The following is a 22782-nucleotide window of genomic DNA, read 5'->3' on the forward strand; positions in this document are numbered from 1 at the left end:
AATAAAACAAAAATAAATACATATTTAGGGTTTAGTCACACCGTGGCGTCTTAAACTTTACATATAATCTTAAGGAGACATATTTGACATTATACTTTTCTCTATTTTCTCAACCAATGCAAGGAAAGAAACCCATATTTTCATTTAAAGATCAAGGCGTCCTGAGGCTCTAAATATCACACGTTCATAGCTGGCAATATTGGACATGAGTTCTAGTCACTCATTAAACAAGGAGGGCGTTACAGATTTCCAATGTCTCAGAATGACTACATACATCCAGACGCCAAAGCTTGACGGCACCATTGCCTTTGTTCCCGGGAGAGGCATGCGTCTTCTGGTAAAATCCACAAAATATAGAGATCAGGGTTTTTGCGTAGCGTTAGGCTAAAAGTGTTATTAACAAAATGTACAATCTTTTCCTACAGTTTTTTAACCTTATCACATTCATACAGCATGTGAACCATAGTAGCAGTATCATTTTTACATCGCCAGCACAGGTCATCGTCTCTTAATTTAAGTCTAGCCATCTTGCTTGGAGTCCAGTAACACCTGTTAAAAATGTATAGTTTATCAGTTCGGATTGAATTTCACAAACACAGGTATGCCATTTGGATATAACCTGCTTCCAGATTTCATCCTTGATTGTTTCCCCCAGATCTCTTTCCCATGCCACTTTAAGTCCATTTAAATTAGGTGCATTAACGTCTCTGAACAACCTCCTTTTTTATGACTAATTGTGGTAAAAATGTGCTGTATATCCGTTGGTGGGTCAGGGCCATTTTTAATATTCTATTTTAATATACTTTAAAATATAATTTATTCCTGTAATGCAAAGCTGAATGATATGAAATGATATGTAGATTTATTAGAATTATCAGTGTGGAAACGGTTGTGCTGTTTAATTTAATTTTATTTTATTTTATTTTATTTTTTTTTTTTTTTTTTTGGTAGCTGTGATACTTTTTCAGAATTCTTTGATGAATAAAGTTAAAAAGAGCAGCATTTATTCAATAAAAAATAAAATACAAAAAAGTCTTTGCTATCACTTTTTATCAATTTGACACATCCTTGCTGAATAAAAGTATTAATTTCTTTAAAAAAAGAAGAAAAATGTATTTTCAAACTAACGTTTAAATAGTAGTGAATATTGTTAGAAAATATTTCTATTTTAAATAAATGCTTTTTTGAATCCTGAAAAAAGCATCACAGGTTAAAATATATATATGTATATATATATCAGCACAACTGTTTCCAACACTTACAATAAATCAGCATATTATAATGATTTCTAAGTATCATGTGACACTGAAGACTGGAGTAATGATGCTGAAAATTCAGCTTTGATCACAGGAATAAATTACATTTTAATGTATATTTAAATAGAAAAACAACAGTGAAATAATATTTCACAATATTATTTTTTTCTGTGGTTTTGATCAAATAAAAACACCCTTGATGAAAAAAAAAATGATTTCAGACATTTGAATGGCAGTGTATTATGTCATTTTCCTATCATTTTACTAGAAACATGACAAAGATACAGATTTTAAAAAATGTATTAATTGATTAATTTATTTATTTTGTAGAGTGTAGTGGAAACACAACAGGAAGGAAAATCTAAACTGAAATTACACAAACACAGTAAATAATTCACAGTTAATTCACAAAAAAAAAAAAAAAAAAAAAAACCTGGAAATATCAGGAATTTTTAAAGGAAATGTAATACCCAATACTATAACCCAATTCTATTTTTCTCAAGTATTTTTTTCCGCTCAAACTCCAAGAAATTTATTTTTGCTATGAGCCATGTTTATAAACCTAATATTTTTTTTAAAAAAATCTTTATCTAGTAACAATGAACAATTGAAAAGTCATTAAATTTCATTTGAAAACAAGTTACGAAATCAAGTCAAACTAAGCCTATCCTATCTACATGTGAAAAACAAAATCTGATAACATTCAGGAAACATCTTAACTCTTCAAAACAGTACGTTGTTTTCAACATTAATAAGATGTAATGAAGTGTACAGTTTATTTTAGGTTTGTCAGGTTTTTCTTGCTGTTGAACATAACTGTTAAGCTCAACACTGAATTGTTGAGAATAACAAACAACAAACTGATGCTAATTAATACTATTCAGTAATATAATAGAATGAACATTTAATGGATTGCTGTGACTCACAACAAGATGACGTGAGCTTTCAGTCGATGCCTGAATCCTAGTAAAAAGCGACATTCCCCTAGAAAACAGCATGGCATCTGCAACACTGTGCTCAAAATCAAGGTTCAAGGCGTTTTAATGTTCTTCTAGTGCCAGTTCCTGTCATGACCATGACTCCCAGTCGTCTCTTTCGGTGTCCAGCACCATGACTGTGTCCATGCGAATGATCTCTGTGTCCACTGCTTCTATGCTGGTGTGTTTCATGGCCTCTTTTAGCATGTGAGCCCCGGGTCTGTCTGCTCCTGTGTCTGTGCCTATGCCTAGTGGCATGAGTAGTCTTAGATTCTCCCCTAGCATGTCCAGTTGTTTTGTCTTTACTCCTGTGCTCTCGTTTCTTTACAGCCGTACTGCACTCAAGTGTTTTCGTCTTTTGGGGTGCTTCATGTCCTTGGTGGGCTTCATTTAGACACAACGGGCAGATGAACCGTTGGTCTGTCCGACAATTGAACTCCAGTAACCTGTTGTGGCGCAAACAAGTATTTCCCTTAGGTTCCCCACTTACAACAATAACTGTGTGTTTTTCTCTTGGATAGTCATTGCTACGATATCTCAGATGGGCCCTGCAGCACACATCTTCACACATCTTGATATTTTTTGCAGTGCAGGTTCGTCTCTCCGTGTGTCCAGGTCCATTATAATGTGTAGGTGGAAAATCCTGAAGGCCTGTGTTTTTAAACCGCTCCACCACTTCTGCAAACATGGTGTTTTTGTTGAGGACCGGTCGAGGCGAGAAAATCTTCCTGCATTGAGGGCAACTGTAACCCGTGTCTTCGCTGCCATGTTTATCCCAGTAGTCTTTAACACAGCTCATGCAGTAGTTGTGTCCGCAGGGAATCGTCACTGGATCCTGGAGTGCGTCCAGACAGATTGGACAGTTGAATGGATCAACGTCTTCAAAACACTCCTCTGCCATTTCACACAATTGTCTGAACTAATAATTAGCTGTTATAAATTTAGTGTTCGCTCTCTCTACACATCGTACCGTTTCGTACTGAGTAAGTGAGTGTAAGAGGAAGAAAAAGAAACAGGTATGTGTTTGAGTACAGGAACCTGTTTGACAGGTTCAACCCTGTCAACAAAGTATTTTTTGCACTGCTTTTTCCAGAGAAAATACACTAGCAGCCAAAACTTTTGGCATAGCTATTCATTTTCCCCACCTACATTTTAGAAGAGAAAAGTCATTAAAACTATTAAAAGACATAAGTGTTTTTCCATTTTGAAAATGAAAATGTTGGGGAGGAAATCAAAACTAACTTATTTTTTAGCTTCTTTACAGCTGTCACCCTTGTTCTTGTGCTTGCAACAAAACAAAACGCACGGCGAATGTAGTTCCAGGCAGGTCTTGACCGCATTACATGTCCATATCACTTTGCTAAACAGCAAAATATCCAAAACCCACATTGACACTGGCCCAACAAATAAATACAATAAACAATGGGATAAAAACGACAGATTGTTTTCACGTTTTGCCACAAAATTATGTTTTCTTATGTAGGCTACAGTAAGGACATACTCTATTTCTCCCACTCTCTCTCTCCCAGATGCACACACATTCAGTTTGCACACACATTATCATACCTGCCAATGTTGTTAGCTACGCTGATGATTTGATCAGTTTTAAAACTCAAAAACATGACTTCACAAGCGAGGTAACAACGGGGCTGTTCCAGAAGAAAATGAACTTAAACTTTTACTACTAAAAAATAGTCCTACTCACAATAGTGTTTTAGGGACAAAAACCAGACGAATGCATTGAAATATATCATCTGATTGATGTCTTAAGGTGTGGTAACATGGTGTAAGTGAAAATAATGCAGAAATAATGTTGTTTAGAAATCATTCTGATATGATTTGCTGCTCAAGAAGCATTTTTAATGATCATCTATGTTCATAGCAATTGTGTTTCTGAACATTTTTAGGGAAACTGATCCTTTTTTATCATTCTTTTGTTGAAAAGAAAGTTCAAAAGAACATTTATTTGAAAAATAAATATTTTGTAACATCATAAACCTATTTGCTGAATAAAAAAATTCTTTTTATATATATATATATAGCACACTGACCCAAACATTTTAACATTCATGAAAATATATAAAAATGAATAAATATATCCAAAAAACTATAAAACGTATGAGCATGGGCCTTTAGATCAAATGGCTGATCACAAGAAACATATATTATGTTTTGTTCAACCTTTTGAAATATATGTATTCTTAGAGGTTTGATCACTTTATGAGATTTAGAAATAAACTGTTGCTTAAATCCCCTGTAGTACAAGAAGTACAATTACACAGAGCTCAACGGCTACCTCTATAAGTTGCAATTATAATTCAGTTTTAACAACACTATAATTATGTGCATACATTTACATAAAATCAAGAATCGTTGTTAAGAACATTAATGTTGAACCCATAATTAAAGTCATTAAAATGGTCATTTTATGGTAACAATGTCAAACAGCATGTTACAAATTACCATCATTTCTTCACGATCAGCTTCATCCACTATATTAACCACATACAACTACAGGCCCTGGAGAAAGTAGTTGTTTTGTGATGCCAGCAGCTGCTGATGCAGTCCATGCAGAAACTCTGTCCGCAGGGAATCGTTGCAGGACCGCTGAGTTGCTCTTGGAGCAGCAGATCTCTCCAGCTCAGCCATTTTGATGAAGACAATGCGGTGGAGAGACCAGGAAAACTGCCAAAGGCAGGTTTTCTGCTCTGAAAGCAGAGGACTGTGGGGGTCGGCCCTGTGCCGACTGGGTGTCGAGTAGAGATGCAGAGAAAATAACATCCCAGTGGGTACAAACCGATAATGTTCAATATGTTATGACATAATATCGACAGTTTGTTTTAAACAAATGCTGAACATTTACTGTATTTGGAAAGTTACTAATGTGCTTCAGTTGAAATGCATAACATTAAATCATTTTCCTAATGCTTTTAACATGCTCCTCAAATGTGAAAACCAGAATGGTATGAAACTATTTATATGCTTTAAAGGGGACATATTAAATAAATCTGACTTTTTCTGTGTTAAAGTGCTATAAATGGGTCAGAGCAGACAAGAGAGCAGTGGATTTATTGATTTATTTACTGTATGTTTCTGCCACACAGATCTAATGTAAAAAGGATTTCTTTCCCAGCTGTTTACCTTCACAGACATTATCAACTGTTTTTGTTACTTCTGCGTGTTTTTAACATAAAATTGTATTTGACAGTTTAAGCGCAATAAGACATGAAAGAGAACTTAGTTTAATACTCACATGATGTGTGACAGACGCTTTCTGTGCGTCAGAAGTTTATATCAGAAGTTTAAACTGATATGACTTTAAAATGCATGATTTCAGTGCAATAGACATGATAATCAAAACCAATCAGATGTTATCTGGCGGAGTATCTGAGCTACAAGCTGTAAAGGCACAGCCCTATTCTGGAAAAAGGGGGCAGGGAGCAGCAGCTCATTTGCATTTAAAGAGACATGCACGAAAACAGCAAGTTTCTGCTTCCACTCAAAATAGGCATTTTCAGAATGATATAATAAATGATATGTGGGGTATTTTAAGCTGAAACTTCACAGACACATTCTGAGGACACCTGAGACTTGTATTACATCTTGTAAATAAAGGGTGACCCTTTTAGCTCAAGTTTATCATGATGAAAGCTCAACACTGACTTCAAGTGCCCAGTTGGATTTAGGTCTAATGCAGACGCTACATTCAACGTAATGGTTTGTTTGAGGGTGAAATTAGTAAGCTGTCTCTTTAAATTTCCTGATGACTTTAGCAGTCAGTGTTTTGGTTGCGAGCAGGTCTTTTTGTACTCAGGGCAGCTGTACCCTGTCGCTTCTTGTTGATCCCAGTACTGCCTGATGAAGGCCGTACAGTAGCTGTGTTCATCCTGGAGAAGATCCAGACAGTCTGCAGAGCTGAGATGATAATGACTGAGTGAATCTTTAGCCTCTGTTATATCAGGTCAGATTAAAAAAAACAAAGGTAGAGAGAAGTGGAATATGACCCTGTTGCTCAGATTTCATTTTGATGCATTAGGATAAAACACAGGAATGCTGCTGCGCTTGTTTTTGTAAAGTGGAAAGAAGGAACAAGGAAAACATTGATAAGATTCATGTGTTTGCGGTATAATGTACAGTAAAAACTCATTTTCCCGGAAATAATTTTATTCAGCCTACAGACATATTAACCATAACAGGGTTATTTCGTTTGGGGTCTACCAATAATACAAAATATGCATCACAAATATAACATTAAGTACGTCGACCAATGCAAAAATTAAGAAGGTAATATTAGACATGAGTTTAAAGTAGATGCCCACTCAGTATTCAGTACTCCCTTGAAAACTTACAATGCCCTAATAACCTTAAAATCGAATGAACACATTTGCATTACCCATAATGCCTTAGCATTGTGGCCGCAAAAATAATCTTGTGAGCCACCTACTGCTTACTCAAAATCTATTACATGTTATGATACACTTTATGGTTTTACAACAAAATAATACACAGATTTAATATCCATACCACGTAAAACAGCTAAAGTAAACAGGCTCGTCACTCCACAGAGAGAAGAGAGGGGCGGGGCGAGCAGAGCTCATTTGCATTTAAAGCAGACTCGACCAGAATGGGATGATTTTTGCAGTGCTGATTTTGGCAAGGTAAAAAGGGTGTTGTTTTACACAACCATTGAGAATTTTTATCCAAAGTATATTATAGACTTTTCATTAAGACCCTAAAGAATCCTATCAACTTGTGGAAAACGGGCATCCGATGACCCCTTTAAAGCTGAATAGGTGGAAGTATTTGACAGATGAGAAATGTGCTGGACTGATGAATTTAATTACACAGTGACTAACAAACACAACCTCTAAAACAAGATCATTGTCTAATTAAAAGCATACTCAACTGATTCGGAATATACAAAGCATTATGTTGAGCGTTACTGATGCTATACACAGATAAAGATTAAAAAACAATTATACAAAGACAATGGCAATCTAAAACGAGTATAAAAGTACAAAACAACTGTTAACAGAAATACTGCATAGAAATGAAAAAGACTGAGTAGTCTTTTGCGATCTGTATTATTTAGATCCTGGTTTACATTTATAGAAAGGAAATATATAAAAAGAAGTAATACACAGTGTACTAATAATTTGTTGTCTTGATGATTTGCATTGTTCTCAAGGTCAGGATTTGGCTTGATCTTGACTAGTCGCGGGTACTCCTTCAATCCCATGAGCCACCAGTGCCTCACACAAGCGAGTAAGATATGTAGAGTCTGGATATCCACAGCTGCACACACAAAAAAAAAAAATAATTTCACATTCAGACAAAAAGTTGCATATTTTAAATGTCAAATTATTGCATTCTGAAAAATTAAGCATTCTTTCTCCTGGTCCACACTTATTAAATATAATAAACTAAATGTGATTTATCTTTCAGGGTTAGAGTTTTTAATCATTTTAAAAACTTTATTACAAGGTTTTCCCTACTAAAAAAAAACCCTATCCCATAATTTATTTAAAATACATTTATTTCATACTAAGTATACTTCAAATGCATTAACATATTTATTAACATATCACTTAACACTTACTGATATAAAGTTATAATTAAACTTTATTTGGAACACAATGCACATTTCTTAAAATTATGCCTAAAATGTGTTTTAATATCACTATTAATAAGGACTGTTTGTCTCAGTATAATATCAGTCTTTAAATGCAAGATATTTAAAGTGTAGCAAAAAATGTGTTGTATTAAGCACAAAATTAGTTGTTCCAATTTAATTCTTCAAGTATACTAAAAGTGCAATTGTAAGGTATTTTTATTAGGCACATAAATATGCAAATGTATTTGTAGTATACTTAGCACAACATAAATATATTTCAAATACATTTTAGTATATATAGGTTACAACAGGGGTAAAGGCACACCCTAAGAAAAAATTAGCTTTTCACTGCGCCCAAAGGGTATGATTGCAAAAAAATATACATTTGTACTGAACATTTATGGAGCAACAGATTTTGCGTGAAAATAAATCATACTAATCGTTTATTTTATTTAAAAATCGTATAAATGTATGAGGTGACAAGGGGGGCCTTTTACCCCATACACAGGGTTAAAGACTCACCAGCATGTGGTAAAAGGCACACAGTATTGACACCTCAGTATTGTCTCAAGATATATTCAAGAATTTTAGCAATTCTCATTTTCTACCTTAATCTACAACATTTATAAAACATCAAATATTAGGTCAAGTAAGCACAGAACTGACTTTGCGCTGTTGCCCACAATCGCATCAAGCATCAGCCATATTTGCACGTGTATCTTGAAAAGCGGGTGTTTTGGAAAGTGCTACGCCACATTTTTCTGCCATCTAGTGGTTTAGAGGAAAATAATATCAAAGGCGCCTTTTACCCCAAAGCGCCTTTATCCACGCTGTACCACTATTCCACTATTTGGATTGTTTTGTTGTTAAGAATGCCATAATAAATACAGCTAAAGGTCAGCTAAAGATCATAGAATCCACACATTAACATGTCTATGCCAGTAGCCATGGTGTAATTATCTTTGTGAGCTTAGTGTTTGTACAGCTTAGCATCTGGACTCACCCACTCTTCCCTCCATCGACCCTGGTCTTGTGGGGGATCCAGCCCCAGGTTACTTTTGCATCACCACCAGCCTTCTTGCTTGAGCTAATAGTAAATGTTAGGCCTCGATTAAATGCTTTTTCTAGGCAGGGCAATAAACTCCGTCCCTTTGGGTCGAGTGGCAGATAAGCCACAAATTGACCACCCTCGAATGGTGACCCAGGACAGGGATCCTTATCCTAGAAGAGATATGTAAGGCACAGAAATTACAAGGTTATATTATATGATAAATTGTACAATATGTATACTTAATAAACTGTATATGAGCTAATACCCCTTGTATGCCATCAGGTATGCAGTATGTAATCTTGACCGTTGTGTATTTGCTATAGCCTGCAAGACTCAATGTCAACTCCACACATGTCATAGTGCCTTGAATGCCCTTATGCTCTTTGCTCTCCTCTTGTTCTAAATGCTCCTCTCCAGTCTGATGGTCTTGCTGTGTATCCTTTGAGCCAGAACTTTGAACCGAATCCCCCAGCACCTTCTTCTGAGAGTCCATCCCTTCTTTTCCACACACTCGGCAGAATTTATGCAGTTGCAGGCAGTCAGAGCAAAGGATGACACCACAGGTGGTCCGTTTCGCATTTGCATTATTTGCTCCGCACACACATCGAAGGTTGGTCTGTTTCAAAGTCATTGAGTGCTCTTGTTTTTTATGTGCTTCAAGCGGTAAAGAAGTTGGCCCGTCATTTTTTTGTCTCGTTGCATCTTTAGCAAATTGGCTTAGTGAGTTTGTCTTGCTTAATTCATCCTTTGTAGATCTAGCATTTTCCAACCTGTCCAATGTAGCCGATTTCAGTTTGGTTGATTGATCTCCACTCTTGCGACTGCTGTTAGACTGAACCACTTGACTTGTATCCTGAAAAAGAGTTTGATCAGACTTCAAGTGATCAGCTTTTGTTGACCGTACACTCAAGGAAGACATGGTTGCTCCTTGATCTACCCCCTCTTGCAAGGTCTTCATCGGTGGTAAGGAAGGAGACTTCAGCCCATTATATATTCCCTTAAGTATATCACTGACTTGAGAGCAGAGCAATTTTGGGCCAAACAAGTAAATGCTGTTCTTTGTGGTGTGCAAGATAACCATGCGAAAACGTGACTTCACATTCAAGCAGCAGGTTTCAAACAGTTTATCTTTTTCAACTATGCCAAGCTCTGTCAAACTTAAATGTTGCACAATAAAATCACTGGCTACCATAGCCACTAGATTCTGAAGCTGCCGATGACTTTCTCCAACCTTTGATGAATCTGTGCCCTTCAGTGTCACACTCATGTCACTTTTCCCTGCCTCTTTCTCAGTCATTTGCAAGTCAGACTTTATAGCATCCAGCTGGTTGCAGTAGACCTCCTTCATGTACTTCCACATTACAGAAGACACAGTAAGTTCTGCTTCCACTGTAGGAATCGGACAATCTTCATTGGGTTTTCTGCCACTGAGGCTATTGGATCTTGCTCTTTGATGGGCATAGTTGCTAATCATTGGCTTAGCTGTAATCTGGTTGTTTATCACCTGCTCTTTTGGAACTGGCCGACCTGAGAAACTATTGGATCTTCTTAAGGGGGATCTGGAAGTGGGCAGTAGTGTTGAGGAGGGAGCAGCTCCCTTTACTTCAGTATTATTGGCTGGCAGAGCATTCACACTTGTGTGCGCTGAAACTTTGACTCCTGTGGTCGGTGTTGACATGAGTCCAGCGGGAGTAGTTGGTCTGGCCTTGGATGTGTTGAAGGTGGCTCCACCAAATGTATTCACGGATAGCGAGTCTTGGTTTTTAAACAGGACATCCTCTCCTGTGCAGCTTGGACTTGTCATCCTGAATGTTTCAGTTCCTTCCCCTGTCAGTTCATTACTGAGCCCGCTTGCAGCACCAAGCAAAGGCCTTGTGGGTGGTGTTGGGTCTAACATTAGCCTGTCTATTTTAGTCGTCAGACTCTTTATGTCTCCACCCATCTCTCCTAGTCCAGAGCTCTTAAACCGAGCCGCTAGTTTGTATTCTTTCCCAATCCCAACCTCCCCTTTTCGTTCAGTGCTAGAGCCGATCAGTTTAGGGGGCACCGGAGCATGTACGTCACTTTTTCTCTTAACCTGTTGCTCTCTCTCCAAGGATTCAAGAGATGTCGATGTAGAACTGGAAGAGGATGGAGGCATTTCCGTCATGTTCCGCATCACGTCTTCCTCGCCACCAAGCAGTAGCATTTGTTTGGCCTGAGATACCTCACTTTTTTCTCCAACTATATAAATGCTGTCTTGGTCGTAGCTAAGCAGAACATTAGGCAGTACTAACTGCACCTTTTTTAATGCTGAAGTCAGTCCGTCTGGCATGTAAACACCACTTTTTGGAATCCGGTCTTTTCTCAGACAACCCTCTAGTTGTTGATAAAGCTGCCTCAGCTCCTTATGAGCTTGATGCATGTTCTGTTTAACCCCTGACCCGGTCGGGACCTCTGACTGTAGGTACAGGGTGGTGACCCCCTCGGATGTAACGTGAACTGCTTCCACTCCATGAAGACACAGTATCTGCTTGAAGTCCTTAATGCTCTGCAGGTATGCAAACACATCAGCTTCCATGATGATTGAAAGATCTTCCAAATTCACTTCGTCTATCCTGCACTCTGCCCCCTCCTCCATTTTGCTTTTCTTAGGCCGAGTAGTGCGTTCAGTGAGAGTTTCATTGCTGTCTTGCAGTCCATAATGCTCTAAACCTCTCGTGGCTATAGAGCTGACATCTCCAGATGGGGATGCAAATAGGGCCCATTTCTTTACACTTGCAAGGTCTTCCCTCTTCTCGAGACTTTTACCTCTGTCTCCACTCAAATTGGGATTTTCGGCTTTTGAATGGTGATTATTAAATAACGTCTGCATATAAGCAAGGGCGCCTTGAAAATCAGAGTAGTTGCCTTGCAAGGTGCACGTGTCCTGTAATAAGCCATTTTGCATACGTAGACCTGGAAACTCACTGCGCAGTACATTTAGAGCCTCTGCACCTCGAGGAAGTTGACTGCAATCTATAGTCACAGTCATTTCGAGGATCACCTAAAGGAGTGCGAGAACATCAGTTGAGTGACTGTCAAAACTAGACTAGATACAATTGTGAAATATAGCAAATATGGTCAGCAAACCTTATTTAGACTCAGTGACTCTTGTCTTGGAAGGCTCAGGGAGAGCTCATATTTTATGCCATCCAGCTGTAAAATGTGAGGATGATGACGAAGTACGCTCTGAACCACTAAATAAAACCAGAAAGAGAGGATCAATCTCATTTGAGAGGCAAAACCTGGCTCAGCAGTTTATACACTAACAAATAAGATGTTTGCACACACAGATGGAGGTTAATTTTTCATAATGGCCGATCAATAAAAGTATCAATTCTCATTTTCTCTCTGTCCCACCACAGACACTGATTCTCACTTATCTGACTCTGCTGCGAGACGCACACACAAGCACAGTGAAAACTCACTCACTTTTAATCAGGCTTGACAGGACATAAAGAATACCCCCTGACAACCTGGCCACCCCCCACACATACACTTTATCAGCAAACTGACTACACAACTAAATTGTTGCCTTGGCCTTGGCAGACCAATCGGCTAGCAAGAGCCAGAGACTTCATTAGGTATATGCCAGCCGTCTGACTGCCAATCAGTGCATTTCGGATTTTTTCCAACTACTACTTTGGTGATGACATTTAAATGCACTGAGAAATGCACCAGAAATATAAAAAGTGGGGTAAGATGTGTCAACATTTTATGCTAAAAAGTGAAAATACCAAAGTAAATTTTCTACCTGGCAGGTAAAATGAGATGTGTGGCAATGCAAACATATCCAGGTACTACACTATATGTGACCCTGGACCACAAAACCAGTCTTAAGTCGCTGGGGTTTATTTGTAGCAATAGCCAAAAATACATTGTATGGGTCAAAATTATTGATTTTTCTTTTATGGCAAAAATCATTAGGAAATTAAGTAAAGATCATGTTCCATGAAGATATTTTGTAAAATTCCTACTGTAAACATATGGAAACTTAATTTTTGATTACCAATATACATTGTTAAGAACTTTATTTCGACAACTTTAAAGGTGATTTTCTCAGTATTTTGATTTTTTTGCACCCTCAGATTCAAGGTTTTCAAATAGTTGTATCTCGACCAAATATTGGCCCATCCTAACAAACCATACATCAGTGGAAAGCTTATTTATTCAGCTTTCAGATGATGTATACATCTCAGTTTTGAAAAATTGACCCTTATGACTGGTTTTGTGATCCTGGGTCACATATATCAAACAATGTTTCAGTGATAAAACCATGTAAATTATGTTGCTTATGTAAAGCCATAAATTATTAAAGCATTTAAATTAAGGTAATGTGTGCCACATACATCCCTTAATTTTTTTATTATGTAGCAGGCCTGCGTGTTGTGGATTACTCTGTTGCTTAAACAAATCAGCTGTTCAATAATTGACAGATATTTTCCCCTACCTACAATTATAACAACAACAAAAACAAAAGGAAAATTGTTCCACTACATATATTTGTTCTACTACAATATTTAGTAAGTATACTTGAGTAAATATTAAAAAAAAAAAAATATATATATATATATATATATATATATATATATATATAGATATATATAGATATATATATACATATACACACTACCGTTCAAAAGTTTGGGGTCAGTACATTTTTATTGTTTCTTTTTTTTTTTTTTTTTTTTTTAAGAAATTAATACTTTTATTCACCAAGGATGTATTAAGTTAATAATTAAAAGTTTATTAAAAGTTAATAATAAATAATTTACATTGTTATAAAATATTTATATTTTGAATAAACACTGTACTTTTTAAACTTGTTATTCATGAAAGAATCCTGAAAAAAAAAAATCACAGGTTCCAAAAAATATTTGGCAGCACAACTGTTGATATTATCCAACATTGATCATTCTAATAATAAATCTGCATATTAGAATGATTTCTGAAGGATCATGTGACACTTAAGACTGGAGTAACAGCTGATAAAAATTCAGCTTTTCATCACAGGAATAAATTATATTTTAAAGTATGTTAAAATAAAAAACATTATTTTATATTGTAAAAACATTTTGCAATATTACTGTTTTTTTCTATATTTTTAATCAAATAAATGCAGCCTTGATGAGCATAAGAGACTTCTTTAAAGACTATTACAAGTCTTACTGACCCCAAACTTTTGAACGGTAGTGTATATACACTACCAGTAAAACATTTTTGAACAGTAAGATTTGTAATGTTTTTTCAAGCTTGCATTTATTTATTTTTTTCAAAATACAGCAAAAACAGTAGAATTTTGAAATATTTGTGCTATTTAAAATTACTGTTCTCTATTTGCATATATTTTAAAATGTAATTTATTCCTATTATTATTTTTAGTGTCTTTAGTGTCACATGATACTTCAGAAATCATTCTAATATGCTGATTTGCTGTTCAAGAAACATTTATTATTATTATTATTATTATCAATATTTAAACAGCTGAGTACATTTTTTCAGGATTCTTTGATTAATAGAAAGATCCAAAGATCAGCATTTATCTAAAATACAAAGTTTGTAACATATATATATATATATATATATATATATTTTTGGATGAGAACTTAGGTTGCAAAGTGACAGTTTACACCACTTTCCCCTAGCTATTTAATCAATATCCATTTATTCATCTGTTTACACTGATGTTAACAGTAGTCATAACCATGTAAATACCTCTGCTCTCTTCAAATGTGACGAGGGCACGCAGAGGTGTCCGACCGATGATACTGACTGACGTGACCTCTCCTCCTCCGTTCCTCTCGCGTAGGAAGTGAATCAGTAATTTGTCCCGCAGCCGTTCGTGATCCACGTCCGTTGGCAAACCGTGAACGCACACCGTACGGCCTTCCTCTGCCATCCTGCAGGGCTGCCACCTATATACACTATTTTTATGTAAACACAAATGGATAAGGGCGGTATAATCATTAATGCGTCACCATAAACATAACATCTGAGCAAATACATTCCGAAAAAGCTTTCCAGCTTTGCCAGTTACTACCTTCATCATTATAATAAGCAAAAGTTATCCTGTCCAGCGTTTGTGTACGGAACTCGAACACACAGGAAGTGTAACTAACAACAGAGCTCGAGAAGAGACGCGGTTACACTGTCGTTTTTTAAGATGATTATGTAATGTAATGTTTTTTTTTCACCTATGTGCCTGGATATCAACACTTCGTCGCTTTGTTCTCCTTTAGAAGAGGATTCCCCTCTTGTCCTAAAGAGTTATTTCGTGATTTCGTGCCTGGCGTCGTTTACATGACAAATAAAAGTGAAAGTAAAAACGCAGAAGATGAGAAATTGCGCCTTTTACAAGTATTTATGACTTGAGCCGCAAGCAAACTGGGAAATCATGAGTAAAAGTCGTGCACCTTATGTTTATTTATTCTTTATATTATTAGATTGGATTATTTTTGTTTTTATCTAATCAACAATAATACATTATTTATGTCCCGTGCCATGTCTAATTTTGCCCTTAAAATGCTCAATCTTTATTATTTAATTAAAAAGACTGTTGTTGCTGAGCCACTTTCTTTTTTTTATCTACCCATAAACGCTTTTTTTTAATGATTAAGTTTTGCACATCCCAATATCAAGATTTTATTCATGCTACCTTATTGACGTTCAGTAGTTTCTTATGAATATAAAAACCAAAAGGTGCCATTAGGCACTCATTGTAAGTTTTAAACATAGCCTTTGTAAAAAAAAAACAACAACAACATAATAATAATAATAATAAAACCCCTCAAAAACAGCATTCAAATAATTAGTTATAATAATAAGGTTATAATAATAAGTATTGTGTTGAATGCATAAAATAGTTTTAAGTGATTAAGTACTGAATTTTCAAGAACGTGACACCACAAATTTATCTGGCACAGCAGATGATGTTTTGTTTTGAATTTTACACAGGGCAAGTGTTATTATGGCAAAACAATAATTTAACGCGCCATCTACAGGCAATGTCGTGCTAGTGCAGGAACTTGTTTTCTCACATTCTAGTCTATTAATACCCGGAGCTCCACCATGTGTCAGGTCAACAATATCTTGTGACAGGCAGCTTCGTTTTTGAAGGAACTTGCGGTCGTTTTATCAACAGCAGTAGCAAATATATCGAGCGTTAAACATACCAAAACAAATGTTATAAGCAAGTTGATTATTGAATTACAGCCTGAACAGGAGGAACTTGAAGAACGTTCAAGGTCGGAAGGCTTTCTCTTTAGAGTATATATTCGGTTCTCAGTGTTATTACTGCATGTGATTTATTAGTCAGTTCCTTAAACTCAGGAACAAAACTTGCTGTGTACCATACATATGATGTGTACTGTGTTCCTTAACTGATTGGAAAAGGTTATGCCTGCTGAGCAGTGCTGCTTTACTAACACTCCTCCAGCACAAGGCCACAATTTCTGTGCCAATGCTTTTTGCTCTAGGCATACAGCTCTCTAAATACAAGAACTCTTGTTGGGATGTCCCGGGACACCTTTGCCTTCACTTCTGCCTCTCTGCGCTCCTTAAGGCTGGAGCAGGAGCTGCAGGACTGGGAGGACGCCAGGCGGGCACTGGCACACAGGAGGGCTATGACGAGGCGTCCGCTACCTGCCGCCCCAAGACTCCGACATGGAAATGAGAGAATCCAGACAGTACGTGCTCCACCACCCCAAATACGGTGCAGAGACCCAGCCATCCATAACATCTTCATGTGTGGTGATATGAAGAGAGTGTATGGCGTCCTTAAAGATGCAGGCATGGTGAATGCACTGATGGAGACTGTACATGAGGAGATGGTGTGGGCCCCAGAAATGGGTAGGACCCTTATAGACAGACACGACACACACAAACATATACGTTTAGATGTATCTGGGTGAATTCTGTCCTCTTATTCTTTTGCAGGAATGTGGACACTTATCTCAAAAGTTAAGCAGACGTCTGCACTGCGTCTGGCTGCCAGCAGGGGGCACTCCGGCTGTGTCGAGGAGCTGCTGTTTAGGGGAGCAGAGGTGGATGCAGACCCAGGCGGTCGTACAGCTTTACATGATGCGTGTTCAGGAGGCCATCATGTTTGTGTGCGCCTGCTCCTGGACCACGGGGCTGATCCAGATCTGCTTGCTGTCGACGGCAATGCCCCATTGCACCTCTGCAATGCAGCAGAAACATATGAGTAAGTGGCCTCCATACGATCGGATAGAACAAGAGGGAACCTAAATGTAAACTGTAATGAATAAAAAACTAACAAAATTATTTGTTAAAGAACATGATCCAAATGTCTCACAAGTAAAACCAGAATCTTTCAAAGTACACAATTGTTCAAAGGGTAGGGGTGAGTTTTTTAGATAAACACTTTTATTCAGCAAGCTTGGAATGAAAATTACCCCAGGATTTACTCACCACCAAGCCATCCTAGGTGTATATGACTTTTTTCTTTCAGATGAATACAGTCAGAGTTATATTAAAAAATGTCCTGGTTCTTCCAAGCTTTATAATGGCAGTGAATGGGTGTTGGGATTTTGAAGTCCAATAAAGTGCATCCATCTATCATAAAAAGTGCTCCACAGGGGTTAATACAGGCCTTCTGAAGTAAATCGATGCGTTTGTGTAAGAAAAATGTCCTTATTTAAAACTTTATAAACCTTAATCTCTAGCTTCTGCTAACTGCGTAGTGTAAGCTTCAGTGAGAAGTGACAAATGTAGAAGTGCAAAACTGGTCACAAATTAGAAGTACAAAACAAGGATTTGTAAAGAAAAATGTTAGAAGATTTCGATAAAATCCAAGAGGAGATTGGTTTTCCTCTGCTGTAAACAAAACTTGGTTGTTGTGAGACTAGCATATTATCACCAGATCTTATGCTACACCGGCATCCTTCGTCATCCATTGGAATGACACTCTCTCGTAAACACAGGTATGATAGGTAGTGGAAGCTAGAGATTACGGTTTATAAAGTTTTAAATATGGCTTTTTTTTATTTTCACACAAACGCATCAGTTCGCTTCAGAAGGCCTTTGTTAACCCACCGGAGCTGTGTAAAGCACTTTTTATGAAGGATGGATGCAGTTTATTGGACTTAAAAATCTCAACACCCATTCACTGCCATTCTAAAGCTTGGAAGAGCCAGAACATTTCTGAATGTAACTTTATTTGTATTCATCTAAAAGAAGAAAATCAAACACATCTAGGATGTATTGATGGGAAGTAAATCATGGGGTAATCTTCATTTTTGGGTGAACTATTCCTTTAAACAGCAACTGATTTCAACATTGATGAACCTAGTTTAAACTTAGTTTACCTTAATAAGAATTTTTTTTTTGAGCAGAAAATCAGTATATTAGAAACATTTCTGAAGGATCATGTGACACTGAAGACTACTGAAAATTCAACTTTGCATCACAGGAATAAATTACATTTTTAAATATATTAAAATATATTTCATAATATTACTGTTTCTGTATTTTTGATCAAATATATGTACAGTTGCAGCATTATTCAACTCCCTTGACCTGCAAGACATTTTGCTGCAGAGAACAAAATTTTGTGAAACCAATTCAACAAAGGCATCAGTACACTATTAGAGAAAGTTTATTAATACACATTTAAGTAATTCTGAGAACGTAAGTTGATGAATAATGAAAAAAAAATCGAACTGGCTCTAAACGTTCATGTTCAAAATTATTCAACCCCCAAAAGTAAAACTTGGTACAGAATCTTTTTTTCTTTAAAACCACCAATAAATGCTGCTTGGAATTGCTTAGAAGCTTCTCTCTACTGCAGTCTTGGCCCATTCATCACCTGAATAAGCTTTCAGATCACTGGTAATTTTTGGTTTTCACATTGCCACTGCTTTCTTCAAATTCAACCAAATATTTTCAGTGGGAATTAAATCTGGACGCTGAACAGGCCACTCAGGAGCATTCTATGATTGATCCCTGAGCCAAACATAAGTAAATTTAGATGTATACTTTGGGATGATTGTCCTGCAGGAAAGTCCATTGATCATTAGCTCAGTCTTTGCACCAAAGGCATCACAATGCTTGGCAAAATGGCCTGATACTTCAAAGAATGATATGATATGATATCCTATATACGGTTATGTTTTCTACTTCCTGCTACAGTAAAACAAACCCAAAACAGGACTGGCCCGCCTCCATGTTTGACAATGGAGATGGTGTTCTTCTGCTTATAAGGTTTGCCTTTTTTTGCACCGGACATACCGCTGATCCATAGGTCCAAAAAGTTCCAGTTTGGTCACATCACTCCATAAAACATTCTTCCAGAACTCCACAGGTCTATCCAAACTAATTTTAGTATGTTCAAGTCAAACTTCTTGCTCTTCTTGGTCAAGAGTGGTATTTGGCAAGATGCCTCAACATGAAGGCCATACTTGTCTTGTGTTCATCTTATACTCTGCACTGAAATATTGTTCCTCCTTTTTCAGGTTTTTCTCAGTTGCTCTGATCAAACATTTCATGATATTGTGCTTTTTTTGTTTAACACCCTCAAAGGTTTTCTGGTACAACACACTTAAAACTAAGGAATTAGGCTGCCAGCTGTGTCTCTAGGAAATGTAGCCTTAGATTTTCTAATATAATAAAACTATTCCTTCTCTATAGCTTTTGTGAGAGCTCTGTTGACTTTACCATATTTGCTAATCAACTACAGAACACATATCTGCTACTGTATGTATGTTTAACATCCCAATCTAATCCTGTTTTTTTTTTTTTTTAAATAGAGTTTCTAAAGGCTTAATTGTGTTTTATGACAATTTTGTTCCCTACCATAAAAATAAGTCACTTAAAGGAGAAGTTCACTTCCAGAACAAAAATTTACAGATAATGTAGTCACCCCCTTGTCATCCAAGATGTTCATGTCTTTCTTTCTTCAGTCGTAAAGAAATTGTGTTTTTTAAGGAAAACATTTCAGGATTTTTCTCCATTTAATGGACTGTTATGGAAAAAATCCTGCATCTCAAAAACATTATATATTGACATTATCACTTTTAATATGCCAGTAAACTGTTGTATGATCCTGGATCTTCAGAAAAGCTTGTATTTGTAAAGTACTGCGGTCTCTGCAACTGTAGCCTTGATAAGCATAAGAGAATTTTTTCAAAAACATCTTTCATTAAACATCTCACAACCCCAAACTTTTCAATGAAACTATGTAGTTCAAACAAAAATAAAAATGTCATCATTTACTCACCCTCATGTCATTCTGACCTGTATCATGTCTTTCATTTGTGAAACACTAAAGGAGATCTTAGGCATGAGGTCAGAGCCTTTTTCCGTACAACAAAAGGTGATTAATACTATGACATCATACCATGTTGGATTGAAATTTACCTTTTTTATATATATATATTTTACGTCAATAATACTACACTCTCATCTGCCCTGCAGGTGTGCTGAGCACTTGGTGACCAGTGGCGCGCTGGTAAACGTGGCCCAGCGAGACTCAGCTCTCACCCCCCTTCACGTGGCCTGCAGGAGGGGGCTGGAGAACCACGTGGAGCTCTTCCTGTCGTATGGCGGGGACGTGACAGCTCGGAGCCAAGAGGGCGAGACGCCCTTGAACGCAGCCTGCGCTGGGGCGGAGAGGCCTGCAGATGCAGGACGATATCTTCGGATTGTCCAGAATCTATTAGCGTCCGGAGCTGATGCACAGACGGCTGGGAGAAAGAAACATACGGCGCTGCATAATGCCTGTGGAAACTGTTGCCCCCGCATAGTTAAACTGCTGCTGGAACATGGTGCTCATGCACACGTAGCTAACTGTGCTGGATACACACCCATGGACTGCCTGTTACAGGTGAGATGATGACGGGATAGAGAGTTAAAGGAATAGTTGACCCAAAAATGAAAATTCTGTCATGAATTACTCACCCTCATGTCGTTCCAAACCCGTAAAACAGAATACAAATTATAGACAGCATAGACAGCAATGCAACTACCATGTTCCAGAAAAGGTAGTAAGGACATCGTTAAAATAGTCCATGTGACATCAGTGGTTCAACCTTAATTTTGCCTTGTTTTTAATCAGAGGAATGCACATGCATGCAAACTTAATTGTTCCAAATGGTTTAATTCTTCTCTCTGTATTTTGGCAGGTAATAGAGGATTACCCAGACCAGCAACCAGAGGTTGTGGCTCAGTCTCTTCTTAACTATGGAGCACAGCCGCCCTCCCCTAGAGTAAGTACAGACTGTTATGTGTCCTACCTACACTTTGGTGAATCCTTATTTTATGTATCTCTGTGTGAACATCCCAGATGCTGAAACTCTGTTTGCCCTCTCCTGCCACTTTGGAGGTAATGCTGAATTGCTATCCGGTCATCCCAGCGTGTGAGGAATGGTTAGAGGACATACCAGAGGAACTACTGAAGGTCTCTCTGAAAATATATCACGTTCCAAAAATATTATGCTCAAAGGTTGCTCTAACATAGCACAGGAAAAATCTATAGCATTTTGGTTGGTCACGCCCTGTCATTTTTTGATCTAACAGTAGCCAGTGGCAGTGGCTAATCTGTTTACTTTCTCATTCAGAAACTAATTTGAAAAAAAAAAATCTTGTATTCTCAGGAGCATCAGTCTTTCTTCGATGCAGTCAGACGGATGAGCGGTCAGCTGCGCTCTCTTCAGCACCTCTCTCGCTGTGCGCTCCGCCGCCACCTGGGGTCACTGTGTCACTTCGCAATAGTCCAGCTCAACATCCCCAGCACTTTAAAAGATTATCTACTGCTGCATAATGACGGACTGCTCCGTTGAGCTCCATTTTTAGACACACAAAAAATAGCTGGCTGGAAACAATGGGCTGGACTGAATCACACTGTCTGTGATGCCTCTTGACAGTGGGTGGATTATGGCCCCGGGCCAAATGGGGCAGTGCCCTGGGGACTTTGACTGTCAGAGGCCTTGAACTGAGAGGACCACAGTGGCCTAACAGACAGACATAAGGCACTGCAAATCTAATATTAATATTGATAGATGTATAGTGCTTTAATATGTGTCAGTTGCGGTTCTCACAATATGAAATAAACAAAGAAATGAAAATAAGATTGTCCCAGGCACCTCCTTGGCACTAACTGAATGTATTATTGCATTTTATGTATGTATTACTTTGTATACAGATATACACTATGACTATTACAATGTAATTTCTTTATTTCTCACAGTTGCTTGTTTATTTTATTATTATTATAACATTTTCAAAATTAGGATACTAACATATTATATTATAGATCTACATTAATCTGATTTTTGTAAACCAACAAGTTTGCAAAACAGAAGTTACATTTGCCAATAAATGAATAAATGTCTCAGGTGTAATTTAGAGATAAAATATTTTAAATTGTAATTTATTCCTGTGATCAAAGCTATATTTTCAGCATCATTACTCCAGTCTTCAGTGTCGCATGATACTTAAGAAATCATTCTAATATGCTGATTTAAAGTGATTATAAAGACATGTATAATGCTTCTGTTTCAGATTTATAAATGCTTTCTATTCCTAAAAAAACCTGGAAAAAATCCACTCAGCTGTTTTCAATATAATAATAATAATAACTGTTTTTTGAGCATCATTTAGGAATATTAGAATTATTTCTGAACGATCATGTGACTGGAGTAATGATTCTAAATATTCAGCTTTAAAATAACAGGCATAAATTACATTTTAAAATATATCCAAATAGAAAACAGGTATTTTAAATAGAAAAAAAAATATTTAAAATTTTTTACTGTTTTTGCTGTACTTTAAATCAAATAAAAGCAGGCTTGGTGGCTTGGTGAGCAGAAGAGACTTCTTTAAAAACATTACAAATCTTTTAATAAA

The 22782-nt window shown here is 37.0% G+C and overlaps 3 protein-coding genes across 5 annotated transcripts; 1 reads left to right on the forward strand and 2 right to left on the reverse strand.

Annotated features, from left to right (window-relative positions):
• Nucleotides 1-1759: 1759 nt before the first annotated feature.
• On the reverse strand, nt 1760-3370 carry si:busm1-163l24.4 (uncharacterized protein LOC368754 homolog). Its single transcript, XM_051106414.1, has one exon. It carries the CDS (start codon nt 3132-3134, stop codon nt 2280-2282), a length of 855 nt encoding a protein of 284 aa, XP_050962371.1. The 5' UTR covers nt 3135-3370; the 3' UTR covers nt 1760-2279.
• A 2996-nt stretch (nt 3371-6366) lies between these two features.
• si:busm1-163l24.3 (uncharacterized) lies at nt 6367-15238 on the reverse strand. 2 transcript variants are annotated; one of them, XM_051106140.1, is made up of 6 exons: nt 15114-15238; nt 14635-14843; nt 12010-12116; nt 9164-11923; nt 8851-9068; nt 6367-7528 (listed from the first exon to the last, which is right to left on the reverse strand). In XM_051106140.1, the coding sequence occupies exons 2-6, from the start codon at nt 14816-14818 to the stop codon at nt 7423-7425; spliced, it is 3375 nt and encodes a 1124-aa protein (XP_050962097.1). In that variant the 5' UTR covers nt 14819-14843; nt 15114-15238; the 3' UTR covers nt 6367-7422. The 2 variants fall into 2 exon arrangements, with proteins under 2 accessions (XP_050962097.1, XP_050962096.1); XM_051106139.1 differs by having other exon boundaries at nt 14960-15204.
• asb16 (ankyrin repeat and SOCS box containing 16) lies at nt 15227-22742 on the forward strand. Of its 2 annotated transcripts, none has more exons than XM_051106141.1 (7): nt 15227-16163; nt 16395-16767; nt 16855-17122; nt 20353-20761; nt 21060-21143; nt 21221-21334; nt 21531-22742. In XM_051106141.1, exons 2-7 carry the CDS (start codon nt 16431-16433, stop codon nt 21714-21716), a joined length of 1398 nt encoding a protein of 465 aa, XP_050962098.1. In that variant the 5' UTR covers nt 15227-16163; nt 16395-16430; the 3' UTR covers nt 21717-22742. The 2 variants fall into 2 exon arrangements, with proteins under 2 accessions (XP_050962098.1, XP_050962099.1); XM_051106142.1 differs by having other exon boundaries at nt 16481-16767.
• Nucleotides 22743-22782: the final 40 nt, after the last annotated feature.

Source organism: Labeo rohita, chromosome 3 (assembly GCF_022985175.1).
Source record: "Labeo rohita strain BAU-BD-2019 chromosome 3, IGBB_LRoh.1.0, whole genome shotgun sequence".
In the NCBI taxonomy this organism is placed as follows: Eukaryota; Metazoa; Chordata; class Actinopteri; order Cypriniformes; family Cyprinidae; genus Labeo; species Labeo rohita.

Bases quoted from the DNA above. Each gene is read 5' to 3' on its own strand.
- si:busm1-163l24.4 (XM_051106414.1), bottom strand. From the start codon at position 3,134: ATGGCAGAGGAGTGTTTTGAAGACGTTGATCCATTCAACTGTCCAATC.
- si:busm1-163l24.3 (XM_051106140.1), bottom strand. From the start codon at position 14,818: ATGGCAGAGGAAGGCCGTACGGTGTGCGTTCACGGTTTGCCAACGGAC. The intron at 11,924-12,009 runs GTTTGCTGACCA...GCACTCCTTTAG, and splicing joins AGTCACTGAGTCTAAATAAG to GTGATCCTCGAAATGACTGT. The intron at 9,069-9,163 runs GTATTAGCTCAT...TATCTCTTCTAG, and splicing joins TACCTGATGGCATACAAGGG to GATAAGGATCCCTGTCCTGG.
- asb16 (XM_051106141.1), top strand. From the start codon at position 16,431: ATGTCCCGGGACACCTTTGCCTTCACTTCTGCCTCTCTGCGCTCCTTA. The intron at 16,768-16,854 runs GTAGGACCCTTA...ATTCTTTTGCAG, and splicing joins GGTGTGGGCCCCAGAAATGG to GAATGTGGACACTTATCTCA. The intron at 21,144-21,220 runs GTAAGTACAGAC...TGAACATCCCAG, and splicing joins CACAGCCGCCCTCCCCTAGA to ATGCTGAAACTCTGTTTGCC.